Source organism: Lichenostomus cassidix, unplaced genomic scaffold (assembly GCF_008360975.1).
Source record: "Lichenostomus cassidix isolate B80296 unplaced genomic scaffold, HeHo_3.0 HiC_scaffold_40, whole genome shotgun sequence".
Taxonomy (NCBI): Eukaryota; Metazoa; Chordata; class Aves; order Passeriformes; family Meliphagidae; genus Lichenostomus; species Lichenostomus cassidix.
In genome coordinates, this window is record NW_028147459.1 from 2,603,374 (window position 1) to 2,617,096 (window position 13,723).

A 13,723-nucleotide genomic window follows, 5' to 3' on the forward strand; every position below is an offset into this window, starting at 1 on the left:
ATCCCCACCGCCTCCTTTGTCCCCAGTGTCCCCAGTGTCCCCAGCTCTGTCCCCCCGGCCGCCCCCTTTCCGCTGCACTACCCTCAGCGGCCACCAGGCGGCGCAGTGCCCTCCCTGCCCCACGTCCCCTCTTCTCTCCCCATTGTCCCCACTGTCCCCACACCCCCCTGCCCTGCTATCCCCCCACCCCCCCCCCCACCCCCACCGTCCCCACCCTTCACCACACTCTCCCCTCCCCCCTCCCCTCCCTCCTCTCCGTCCCCAGCGGGCGACAAATAGCCCGGTGGCGATCCCACGCCATGGCCACCGCCACGTACGCCGAGGCGAACATGGCCACCCCCTGCAGGTACTTGGTGAGGCGACAGAGCGGGTCGGGGCCGCGGAACCTGTCGGTGACATCCCAGAGCAGCTGCGGCAGCACCTGCCCCGCCGCCGCCGCCAGGTCCGCCAGGCTCAGGTGCCGCAGGTAGCGCCGCAGCGGCCGCGCCGGCCGGGCTGGGGGCTCGCCGGGCTCGCGGGGGGCTCGCCGGGGGTCGCGCAGGGCCACCAGCACCAGGGTGTTCCCCCCCAGCGCCAGCAGGAGCACTAGGGACAGCACCGCCACCTCGGCCATCGCCAGCGTCGCGTCGCGGGGTGGGGAGGGGGTGCCCGGGGGGGGCGAGGGGGGCTGGGGGGGAATAGGAAGGGGTTAATTTGGGGGTGGTTTTGGGGGGTTGGGGGTTTTGGGGGTCTATATGGGGGGTTTTAGGGGTCTGGGGAGGGTTAAAGGGGAGTTTAGGGGGTCTGTATGGGTTTTGGGGTGCCTGGGGGCGAGGGGGGGCTGGGGGGAATAGGAAGGGGTTAAATTGGGGGTTTTTGGGGGTTAGAGAGTTAGGGGTCTATAGGGGGTTTAGGGGGTCTGAGGAGGGATTCAGGGGCGTTTGGGGTCTATGGGGGGCTGGGGAGGGTTCAGTGGGGGTTTGGAGGGGATTAAAGGGGTTCAGGGGTCTGTGGGGTGTTTAGGGGTCTAGGGGCTGGGGATGCTTAAGGGGGAATTTAAGGGGGTCTGGGGGGTCTGGGGTCTTGGGGTCTTGTGGGCTCTGGGGGGATTGGGGATAGTTAAAGGAGGGTTTAAGGGGTCTGGGGGTTTGAGGGGTGTTTAGGGGGTCTATGGGGGGCTCTGGGAGGGTTAAAAGGGGTTTAAGGGTCTGTGGGGTGTTTAGGGGTCTAGGGGGTCTGGGGATGCTTAAGGGAATTTAAGGGATTGTGGGGGTCTGGGGGGTTTTTAGTGGGTCTGGGGGCTCCGGGGGGGCTGGGGGGGGTTAAAGGGTCTCTGAGGGGTCACGGGGGTTAGGTGGTCCGTGGGGGTTGGGGAAGGGTTAATGGGGGCTCAGGGGGTCTGTGGGGTTCAGGGGGTCACGGGGGGTGTATTTGGGGTCTCTGGGGGGTCTGGGGGGGTCTGTGAAGGGTTAAATGGGGCTGGGGGCTTTGGGGGGGCTTTGGGGGGGTTTTGGGGGGCAGTGGGGGGGTCAGGGGGTTGTGCAGGACCCCTCCCCCCTCCCCCCCATACCTCCATGTGGGTCTGGGGTCACTCAGCCCAGTGGTCACTCCTGGTCACTCCTGGTCACTTGTGGTCACTCGTGGTTATTCGTGGTCACTTGTGGTCACTCCTGGTAATTTGTGGTCACTCATTGGTCACTCACTGGTCACTCCTGGTCAGTCTGGTCACTCTGGTCACTCCCTGGTCACTCACTGGTCACTCTGGTCATCCCCAGTCACTCGTGGTCACTCCTGGTCACTCACTGGTCACTCAGTATCACTCATGGTCACTCACTGGTCACTCGTGGTCACTCCTGGTCACTCTGGTCACTCACTGGCCACTCCTGGTCTCTCCTGGTCACTTCTAGTCCCTCTGGTCACTCACTGGCCACTCATGGTCACTCTGGTCACTCTGGTCACTCACTGGTCACTCCTGGTCACTCAGGTCACTCACTGGTCACTCCCTGGTCACTCTGGTCACTGCTGGTCACTTCTGGTTACTCATGGTCACTCACTGGTCACTGTGGGCACTGGGAGCACTGGGAGGGGGTGGGGTAACCCCCCCGCAGTGACGTCATAGCCAGGGGATGCCCCGCCCCTCCCCCCCAACCCCGGGGGCCAAAATTGTTCCTCATTCCCCAAAATTCTTCCTCATTCCCCAAAATCTGATAAGGGCGGGAAACGGGGGGGGGGAGGGGAACCCCTGGGGCTTCCATCCCATAATGAGCGGTGGGGCGGAACTGGGAGAACTGGGAGCAAACTGGGAGCAAACTGGGAGGGAAACTGGGAGGGACGTTTTGGGGGGAAATTCCAAAATTTTTGGGGAGGATTGGGGAGGGATTTTGGGGTGACCCCCCCGAATAGAGAGCAAAATTCCCATTATGGAACTGGGAGGGACTGGGAGCAAACTGGGAGGGAACTGGGAGCAAACTGGGAGCACTGGGAGGGAACTGGGAGCACTGGGAAGGACATTTTGGGGGAAAAATCCGAAATTTTGGGGAGGATCGGGGAGGGATTTTGGGGTGACGCCCCCGAATAAATATGGACAATTCCCATTATGGTTGATCGCCTGGAACTGGGAGCACTGGGAAGAAACTGGGATAGAACTGGGAGAGAACTGGGAGCACTGGGAGGGAACTGGGAGGAACTGGGAGGGAACTGGGAGAGACTGGGAGGGAAACTCGCGGTGGTTTTAGGGTGAAAAATGGGGATTTTGGGGAGGAAAGGGGAACTGGTTTGTACTGGGAGGGAACTGGGAATGAACTGGGAGGAGCTGGGAGGGAACTGGGAGGGACTGGGAGGGGATTGGGATTGAACTGGGAGGGACTGGGAGGAACTGGGAGGGAACTGGGAGGAACTGGGAGGGAAACTCGCGGTGGTTTTAGGGTGAAAAATGGAGATTTTGGGGAGAAAAAGGGAAACTGGTTTATATTGGGATGGACTGGGAGGGAACTGGGAGCACTGGGGTTACCAGGAATTCGGGGATTTTGGGAATTTGGGGATTTTGGGGATTTGGGGATCCCCAGGACCACCACCCCCAAAAAACCCCAAAAATAAACACAAAAAACCCCAAATAGACACAAACACACACCGATCCCATACTGGTTTATTGTCATTCTTACTGGGAGGGACTGGGAGGGATTTGGGGGATTTTTGGGGAGTTTGGGGGATTTTTGGGGTTGTTTTGGCAGAATTTTTGGGGAGTTTGGGGATTTTTGGGGAGTTTGGGGGATTTTTGGGGTTGTTTTGGCAGAATTTTTGGGGGTTTGGGCTGTTTTTGGGGACGTTTTTGGGGAGTATTTTTGGGGAGTTTTTGGCAGTTTTGGGGTGTATTTTTTGGGTGTTTTTGGGGTATTTTTGCAGAGTTTTGGGGACTTTTTGGGGTGTTATTGGGGTGGTTTTGGGGAGTATTTTTGGGGAGTTTTTGGGGTGTTTTTGGCAGGTTTTTTTGGGTGTTTTTGGCAGTGTTTTTGGGGAGGTTTTGGGGAGTTTTTGGCAGTTTTTGGGAGTGTTTTTGGGGTGTTTTTGAGGAGTATTTTTGGGGAGTTTTTGGCGTGGTTTTGGCAGTTTTTTTGGGGTGTTTTTGGCAGAGTTTTTGGCGAGGTTTTGGGGAGTTTTTGGCAGTTTTTGGGAGTATTTTTGGGGAGGTTTTGGGGAGTTTTTGGCAATGTTTTTGGGGTGTTTTAGGCAGTGTTTTGGGGTGTTTTGGGGGTATTTTTGCAGAGTTTTGGGGACGTTTTTGGGGTGTTATTGGGGCAGTTTTGGGGAGTATTTTTTGGATGTTTTTGGCAGTTTTTGGGAGTGTTTTTGGGGTGTTTTTGGCAGTTCTTGGGGTGGTTTTGGGGTATTTTTGCAGAGTTTTGGGGACGTTTTTGGGGAGTTTTGGGGACAATTTTGGGATGTTTTTGGCAGAGGTTTTTGGGGTGGTTTTGGGGTATTTTTGCAGAGTTTTGGGGTGTTTTTAGGGTGTTTTGGGGTATTTTCGGGCTGTTTCGGGATGGTTTTGAGGAGTATTTTTGGGCTGGTTTTGGGGTATTTTTGGGGCGTTTTTTGGGGTATTTTCAGGATGTTTCTCAGGGTAATTTTGGGGTGTTTTCGGGGTATTTTGGGGATGGTTTTGGGGTGGTTTTGGGGCATTTTTGGGGTGCTTTTGGGATATTTTTTGGGATATTTTTGGGGTATTTTGGGTGCTCAGCCCATTACATCCCAGGTGTTTTGGGGTATTTTGGGGCTGTTTTGGGATGTTTTTGGGGTATTTTAGGGTGTTTTCAGGATGTTTTTTGGGGTATTTTCAGGCTGCTTTTGGGCTATTTTGGGGCTGGTTTTGGGGTATTTTTGGGATGTTTTTTGGGGTATTTTCAGGCTGCTTTTGGGCTATTTTGGGGCTGGTTTTGGGGTATTTTTGGGATGTTTTGGGGGTATTTTCAGGCCGGTTTTGGGGTATTTTGGGGCAGTTTCGGGGTATTTTTAGGGTGTTTTCAGGGTGGTTTTGGGGGTATTTTCAGGCTGGTTTTGGGGTATTTTGTAGCAGTTTTGGGGGCATTTTTAGGGTATTTTTGGGATGTTTTCGGGGTATTTTCAGGCTGGTTTTGGGGTATTTTCGGGGCGGTTTTGTGATATTTTCCGGGTATTATTAGGGTATTTTCGGGGCGGTTTTGGGGGTATTTTCAGGCAGTTTCTCAGGGTATTCTGGGGCTGGTTTTCGGGTGGTTTTGGGGTATTTTTGGGATGTTTATGGGGTATTTTTAGGCAGGTTTTGGGGTACGTTGGGGCTCTTTTGGGGTATTTTCGGGATGTTTTTGGGGCGGTTTTGGGGGTGGTTTTGGGGTATTTTTAGGGTATTTTTAGGGTATTTTCGGGGCGGTTTTGGGGGTGTTTTCGGGCAGTTTCTCAGGGTATTTTGGGGCTGGTCTCGGGGTGGTTTCGGGATGTTTCCGGCGCGTTTTTGGGGTGTTTTCCGGCAGTTTTGGGGCTCAGCCCAGCACCGGCACCTCCCCCGGCTGGAAGTGCTGCTTCTCCCAGTCGCTCATCAGCGAGAAGTGCAGCGGCCGCCGGCAGGAGGCGCACGAGGGACCCAGCGGGGTGGCGCGGGGCAGGCCGAGGGACCCCCAGGTGTCCGAGAGCTGGTCTGGGGACAGAGTGACCCTGAGTGACCATTGAGTGACCACTGAGTGACCACTGACCACCCAGTGACCCCCATTCCCCCCAATGTCCCCAAACCCCCCATTGCCATCGTCTCCGTGTTGCCACAGTGTCCCCATTGTCCGCAGAGCTGCAGGTGCCACATGTCACCCACAGGGGGCAGAACTGTACCTCACTGTCCCACATTGTCACCTCCCTGTCCCCTCACTGTCCCCATTGTCCCATACTGTCCCCTCATTGTCACCTCCCTGTCCTCTCTGTCCCCAGACCCGCAGGTCCCCTATGTCACCCACAGGGGGCAGCACTGGCACCCCATTATCCCCATTGTCCCCATTATCCCCATTATCTCATTGTCCCCATTGTCCCTCCCTGTCCCCACAATGTCACCTCTCTGTCCCTCATTGTCCCCAGTGCTGCAGGTCCCACATGTCACCCACTGGGGGCAGCACTGGCACCCCCATTATCTCCATTATCCCCATTATCTCCATTATTCTCATTATCCTGATTATCTCATTGTCCCCATTGTCCCTCCCTGTCCCCTCATTGTCACCTCTCTGTCCCTCATTGTCCCCAGAGCTGCAGGTGTCATATGTCACCCACAGGGGGCAGCACTGGCACCCCCATTATCGCCATTATCTCATTGTCCCCATTGTCCCCTCCCTGTCCCCACAATGTCCCCTCCCTGTCCCTCACCTGCCAGGTGCTCCATCATCTCAGGGCTGTGGTGGGGGGTGGGGGCGATGCGCAGCAGCTCTCCCCCCCGCGGCACGGTGGGAGGGTTGATGGCCTGGATGTAGAGACCGCGATCGAGCAGAGCGCGGCTCAGACGGGTGGCGGCCTGGGCGTCACCGACCTGCGACAAAAATGGCCCAAAAATGGCCCAAAATCATCCCAAAAATATCCTAAAAATATCCCAAAACCAACCCCAAAATCACCCCAAAATCATCCTAAAAACATCCCAAAACCATCCCAAAACCAACTCCAAAATCGTCCTAAAAATATCCCAAAACCATCCCAAAAATAACCCCAAAATCATCCTAAAATAACTCCCAAAAATACTCCAAAATCACCCCAAAATCATCCTAAAATAACCCAAAATAACTCTCGATCAAGGAGAGCGCGGCTCAGACAGGTGGCGGCCTGGGCGTCACCAACCTGTGACAAAAATGGCCCAAAATCACCCCAAAATCGTCCTAAAAATATCCCAAAACCATCCCAAAAATAACCCCAAAGTCATGCCACAATAACCCCCAAAAATACCAAAAAACACCCCAAAATCATCCCACAATAACTCCCAAAAATGTCCCAAAATAACCCTCGATTGAGGAGAGAGCGGTTGAGCTGCGTGGCTGCCTGGGTGTCACCAACCTGTGACAAAAATGGCCCAAATATGTCCCAAAAATCACCCCAAAATCGTCCTAAAAATATCCCAAAACCATCCCAAAAATAACCCCAAAATAACCCCCAAAAATACTCCAAAATCACCCCAAAGAATACCCCAAAATCACCCCAAAAATACCCCAAAATCACCCCAAAAATACCCCAAAATCATCCCACAATAACTCCCAAAAACACTCCAAAATCACCCCAAAATCATCCTAAAATAACCCAAAATAACTCTCGATCAAGGAGAGCGCAGCTCAGATGGGTGGCGGCCTGGGCGTCACCGACCTGTGACAAAAATGGCCCAAAATCATCCCAAAAATACCCCAAAATCACCCCAAAAATCATACCAAAATCACCCCTAAAATACACCAAAATCACCCCAGAATCAAGCCAAAAATGTCCCAAAATCATCCCAAAAATCACCCCAAAATAACCCCAAAAATACCCCAAAAGAACTCCAAAGTAACCCCCAAATCACCCCAAAATCAAGCCAAAATAATCCCCGAAAATATCCCAAAATCACCCCAAAGTAACCCCCAAAATCACCCCAAAGTAACCCTAAAAGAAGCAAAAAAAAACCCCAAAATAGCCCTCAAAAATCACCCCAAAATCATCCTAAAATAATCCTAGATTGTCTCAGCCGGGTGGCAGCCTGGGCGTCACCGACCTGCACCGAAAATGTCCCAAAACCATCCCAAAATGTCCTAAAAACATCCCAAAAATGTCCCAAAATAACCGCAAAAACACCCCAAACGCCACCCGCTGGCATGGGGACGATGTGGCTCGGCGCGGGGACACCCCAGAAACCCCAAATCCACCCCAAAATCCCCCAAAATCCCCCAAATGACCCCAAACCCACCCCAAATCCCCCTCAAATCGCCTCTATTCCCCTCGAAACTTCCTGAAATCCACCCAAATCCACCCCAAACCTCCTCTATTCCACCCCAAACCCACCCTAAACCCCCCAAACACCCCAAATTCCCCCTAAAGCCCCCAAAATCCCCCCAAATTCCCCCAAAATCCCCCCAAATCCCCCAAAATCCCCCTCACTGCCACAGGGACGATGTGACTGGGTGTGGGCACTGCGGGGACTCCCCAAATCCATCCCAAACACCCCAAATTCCCCCAAAATCCCCCCTCACCGGCATGGGGACGATGTGGCTCAGCGCTGGTGGCGCAGGGACACCCCAAAACCACCCTATACCCCAAAACCCCCCAAAATCCCCCAATTTCCCCTAAAATCCCCCCTCACCGGCACGGGGACAATGTGGCTCGGCGCGGGCAGCGCGGGGACATCCCAAATCCCCCCTAAAATCCCACCCACCGGCGCAGGGATGATGTGGCTCGGCACCAGCAGTGCGGGGACACCCCAAATACCCCCGAATTCCCCCTAAACCCCCTAAAATCCCCCCCAAAACCCCTCAGCGGCACGGGGACGAGGTGACTCGGCGCTGGCAGCGGGGGGACACCCCAAACCCACCCCAACACCCCAAAATCCCCCAAAATCCCCCCTCACCGGCATGGGGACGATGGGACTGGGTGCTGGAAGTGAGGGGACACCCCAAATTCCCCCGAAATCCCCTAAAATCCCCCCAAATCCCCTCACCGGCACGGGGACGATGCGGGGACACCCCAAACCCACCCTAAACCCCCCAAATCCCCCAAATTCCCCAAATCCCCCAATCCCCTCACCGGCACGGGGACGATGTGGCTCGGCGCGGGCAGCGCGGGGATACCGCAAACCCACCTAAACCCCCCAAAAACCCCAAAACCCCCAAAACCCCCAAATTCCCCAATTTTCCCCAAAATCCCCCCTCAGCGGCACAGGGATGATGTGGCTCGGTGCCAGCAGTGTGGGGACACCCCAAACCCACCCCAAATTCCCCAAAATTCCCCCTCACCGGCACGGGGATGATGTGGCTGGGCAGCGCGGGGACACCCCAAACCCACCCTAAACCCCCCAAATCCCCCCAAATTCCCCAAATCCCCCCAATCCCCTCACCGGCACGGGGACGATGTGACTCGGCGCGGGCAGCGTGGGGACACCCCAAACCCACCCTATACCCTAAAACCCCCAAAACCCCAAATCCCCTCAAATCACTCCAAATCCCCCCCAAATCCCCCAAATTCCCCAAAATCCCCCCTCACCGGCACGGGGACGATGTGGCTCGGCGCGGGCAGCGCGGGGACACCCCTGTCGCGCAGCAGCACCCGCAGGTGCTTGGCGTGGCGCTGGTGGCTGCGGCGCAGCGCTGTCCCCTCGGGTCCCCCCAGCACGCGGAGGGACGCCAGCGCCCCCGCCACCACCGGGGGGGGCAGCGCCGTGGTGAAGATGAACCCCGCGCCGAAGGAGCGCACCGCGTCCACCAGGGCGGCGCTGCCCGCGATGTACCCGCCGACCGCGCCGATCGCCTTGCCTGGGGGGAAAATTTGGGTTAGGGGATCCCAAAATCATCCTAAACTGCTCTGAACCCCATAAACCCATATAGGGACCTATAGAGTCCCACAAACCCATACAGAACCCTATAGGGTCCTATAGAGCCACCCCGTGATGTACCCGCCGACCGCGCTGATCGCCTTGCCTGGGGGGAAAATGGGGGTTAGGGGATCCCAAAATCACCCCAAACTGCTCTGAACCCCATAAACCCATATAGGGTCCTGTAGAGACCTATAGAGCCATATAGAGTCCTATAGACTCTGCCTGTGATGTACGCGCTGACCGCACCGATCGCCTTGCCTGGAGGGAAAATGGGATTTAGGTGATCCCAAAAATGTCCCAAACTGCTCTGAACCCCATAAACCCATATAGGGACCTATAGAGCCCTCTAAACCCGTACAGAGTCCTATAGGGTCCTATAGACTCTGCCCGCGATGTACCTGCTGCTGGTGCCAATCGCCTTCCCTGGGGGGAAATAGGGGGTTTAGGGGATCCCGAAAATGTCCCAAAGTGCTCTGAACCCCATAAACCCATATAGGGACCTGTAGAGCTCTATAAACCCATACAGAACCCTATAGGGTCCTATAGAGCCACCCAGCGGTGTACCCGCCGACCGCGCCGATCGCCTTCCCTGGGGGGAAATGGGCAGTTTAGGGGATCCCAAAAATGTCCCAAAGTGCTCTGAACCCCATAAACCCATATGGGGACCTATAGAGCCCTATAGAGCCATATAGGGTCAGATAGAGTCCTATAAACCCATACAGAACCCTATAGACTCTGCCCGCGATGTACCTGCCGACTGTGCCAATCGCCTTGCCTGGGGGGTAAAAATGGGATTTAGGGATCCCGAAAATGTCCCAAAGTGCTCCGAACCCCATAAACCCCTATAGGGACCTATAGGGTCTTATAGACTCTGCCCATGATATACCTGCTGACCACGGCAATTGCCTTGCCTGGGGGAAAATTTGGGTTAGGGGATCCCGAAAATGTCCCAAACTGCTCTGAACCCCATAAACCCATATAGGGTCCTATAGAGTCCTATAAACCCATACAGAACCCTATAGAGTCCTATAGAGCCACCCCGCGATGTACCCACCGACCGCGCTGATCGCCTTGCCTGGGGGGAAAAAAATGGGATTTAGGGATCCCAAAATCATCCTAAACTGCTCTGAACCCCATAAACTTATATAGGGACCTATAGGGTCTTATAGACTCTGCCCATGATATACCTGCTGACCACGCCAATCGCCTTGCCTGGGGGAAAATTTGGGGTTAGGGGATCCCGAAAATGTCCCAAAGTGCTCTGAACCCCATAAACCCATATAGGGTCCTATAGAGCCCTATAAACCCGTACAGAACCCTATAGAGTCCTATAGAGGCATCCAGCGGTGTACCCGCCGACCGCGCCGATCGCCTTGCCTGGGGGGAAAATTTGGGTTAGGGGCTCCTGGAATCATCCCAAACTGCTCTGAACCCCACAAACCCATATAGGGTTCTATAGAGCCCTATAAACCCATACAGAACCCTATAGGGTCCTATAGAGCCACCCCGCGATGTACCCACCGACTGTGCCGATCGCCTTGCCTGGGGGGAAATAGGGGGTTAAGGGATCCCAAAAATGTCCCAAAACCTGCTCTGAACCCCATAAACCCATATGGGAACGTATAGGGTCCTATAGATACTGCCCGTGATGTACCTGCCGACCGCGCCGATCGCCTTGCCTGGGGCGAAAATGGGGGTTAGGGGATCCCAAAATCATCCCAAAGTGCTCTGAACCCCATAAACCCATATAGGGTCCTATAGAGTCCTATAAACCCATACAGAACCCTATAGAGTCCTATAGAGCCACCCAGCGGTGTACCCGCCGACTGCGCTGATGGCCTTGCCTGGGGGGAAATAGGGAGTTTAGGGGATCCCAAAAATGTCCCAAAGTGCTCTGAACCCCATAAACCCATATGGGGACCTATAGAGCCCTATAGAGCCATATAGGGTCAGATAGAGTCCTATAAACCCATACAGAACCCTATAGACTCTGCCCGCGATGTACCTGCCGACTGTGCCAATCGCCTTGCCTGGGGGGTAAAAAATGGGATTTAGGGATCCCGAAAATGTCCCAAAGTGCTCCGAACCCCATAAACCCCTATAGGGACCTATAGGGTCTTATAGACTCTGCCCATGATATACCTGCTGACCACGGCAATTGCCTTGCCTGGGGGAAAATTTGGGTTAGGGGATCCCGAAAATGTCCCAAACTGCTCTGAACCCCATAAACCCATATAGGGTCCTATAGAGTCCTATAAACCCATACAGAACCCTATAGAGTCCTATAGAGCCACCCCGCGATGTACCCACCGACTGTGCCGATCGCCTTGCCTGGGGGGAAATAGGGGGTTAAGGGATCCCAAAAATGTCCCAAAACCTGCTGACTCCATAAACCCATATGGGAACGTATAGGGTCCTATAGATACTGCCCGTGATGTACCTGCCGACCGCGCCGATCGCCTTGCCTGAGGGAAAATTTGGGGTTAGGGGATCCCAAAATCATCCCAAACTGCTCCGAACCCCATAAACCCATATAGGGTCCTGTAGAGACCTATATACCCATACAGAGTCCTATAGACTCTGCCTGTGATGTACGCGCTGACCGCGCCGATTGCCTTGCCTGGAGGGAAAATGGGATTTAGGTGATCCCAAAAATGTCCCAAACTGTTCTGCACCCCATAAACCCATATAGGGACCTATAGAGTCCTCTAAACCCATACAGAGTCCTATAGGGTCCTATAGACTCTGCCCGCGATGTACCTGCTGCTGGTGCCAATGGCCTTGCCTGGGGGGAAATAGGGAGTTTAGGGGATCCCAAAATTGTCCCAAAGTGCTCTGAACCCCATAAACCCATATGGGGCCCTATAGAGTCCTATAAACCCATACAGAGTCCTATAGGGTCCTATAGACTCTGCCTGTGATGTACCCACTGACAGCACCAATTGCCTTGCCTGGAGGGAAAATGGGATTTAGGTGATCCCAAAAATGTCCCAAACTGCTCTGAACCCCATAAACCCATATAGGGACCTATATAAACCCCATAAACCCATATAGAGCCCTCTAAACCCATACAGAACCCTATAGAGTCCTATAGAGCCACCCAGCGGTGTACCCACCGACTGTGCCGATCGCCTTCCCTGGGGGGAAATAGGGAGTTTAGGTGATCCCAAAAATGTCCCAAAGTGCTCTGAACCCCATAAACCCATATGGGGACCTATAGAGCCCTATAGAGCCATATAGGGTCAGATAGAGTCCTATAAACCCATACAGAACCCTACAGAGCCACCCCGCGATGTACCTGCCGACTGTGCCAATCGCCTTGCCTGGGGGGTAAAAAATGGGATTTAGGGATCCCGAAAATGTCCCAAAGTGCTCCGAACCCCATAAACCCCTATAGGGACCTATAGGGTCTTATTGACTCTGCCCATGATATACCCGCTGACCACGCCAATCGCCTTGCCTGAGGGAAAATTTGGGGTTAGGGGATCCCAAAAATGTCCCAAACTGCTCTGAACCCCAGAAACCCATATAGGGATATATAGGTTTATGAGTCCTATAAACCCATACAGAACCCTATAGGGTCCTATAGAGTCACCCCGCGATGTACCCACCGACTGCCTTGCCTGGCGGGCAAAGGGGATTTAGGGGACCCCAAAATTGTCCCAAAACCTCCTGACCCCATAAACCCATATAGGGACCTGTAGAGACCTATAGGGCCATTTAGCGTCCTGTAGAGCCCTATAAACCCACACAGAATCTTATAGACTGCCTGTGATGTACCCGCTGACCATGGCAATCGCCTTGCCTGGGGGGAAATGGGGATTTAGGGGATCCCAAAATTGTCCCAAACTGCTCTGAACCCCATAAACCCATATGGGAACCTATAGAGACCTATAGAGCCCAGAAACCCTACAGACCCTGTAAGGGATGAGCCCCCCGATGGTGCCCACTGCCTTTCCTTGGGGGGAAAATGGGGTTAAGAGACCCCAAAAATGTCCTGGATTGCTCTGACCCCATAAAACCCTATAGAACCCTATAGAGGCCCCAAATCCTCATACAGCCCTATAGACCCCATTAGTCACCATAGATCCTTAGGGAACCCCAATGGGGCCAATCACCTTCCCTGGGGGGGAAAATAGGGTTAGGGGACCCCAAAATTGTGCCAGAGTGTCCTGACCCCCCAAACCCTATAGAAACCCCAGAATCATCCTGGAGTGTCCTGACCTCCCAAACCCTATAGAAACCCCAAAATGGTCCCAGATAGCCCTGACCCCCCAAACCCTATAGAATCCCCAAAATCATCCTGAAACCCTATAGAAACCCCAAAATCATCCTGGATTGCCCTGATCCCCCAAACCCTATAGAAACCCCAAAATGGTCCCAGATAGCCCTGACCCCCCAAACCCTATAGAAACCCCAAAATCCTTCTGGATTGCCCTGACCCCCCAAATCCCCCTCAGTGCTCACACCCTGCAGTTCCTGTCCCCCCACTCATTTTTGGGGTGTCCCTGTCCCCTCACTGTGACCCCACAGTGTCCCTGTCCCCCATTTTTGGGGTCCCTGCCCCTCATTTTTGGGGTGTCCCCCCTTTACCGATAACCCCTGACCCTACAGTGTCCCTGTGCCCATTTTGGGGTGTCCCTGATTTTGAGGTGTCCCTGTCCCCCATTTTTGGGGTGACCCTGTCCCTCACCCAGT

General features: G+C 54.3%; 1 protein-coding gene across 7 annotated transcripts in view; it reads right to left on the reverse strand.

Annotated features, from left to right (window-relative positions):
• Positions 1–4,933: 4,933 nt before the first annotated feature.
• The window catches only part of LOC146422551 (5-aminolevulinate synthase, erythroid-specific, mitochondrial-like), a 30,938-nt gene continuing 22,148 nt past the window's right edge, over positions 4,934–13,723 (reverse strand). For 6 of the 7 annotated variants that reach the window (XM_085046177.1, XM_085046178.1, XM_085046176.1 and 3 more), the window contains 3 exons: positions 8,695–8,963; positions 5,854–6,013; positions 4,934–5,146 (listed from right to left, as the gene is read on the reverse strand). In XM_085046177.1, coding sequence (XP_084902303.1) covers positions 4,992–5,146; positions 5,854–6,013; positions 8,695–8,963 — 584 coding nt within the window. In that variant the 3' untranslated portion in view covers positions 4,934–4,991. Of the gene's footprint in view, positions 5,147–5,853; positions 6,014–7,141; positions 7,214–8,694; positions 8,964–13,723 lie in introns of those variants that run through there. The other variant, XM_085046180.1, reaches the window with a different exon arrangement.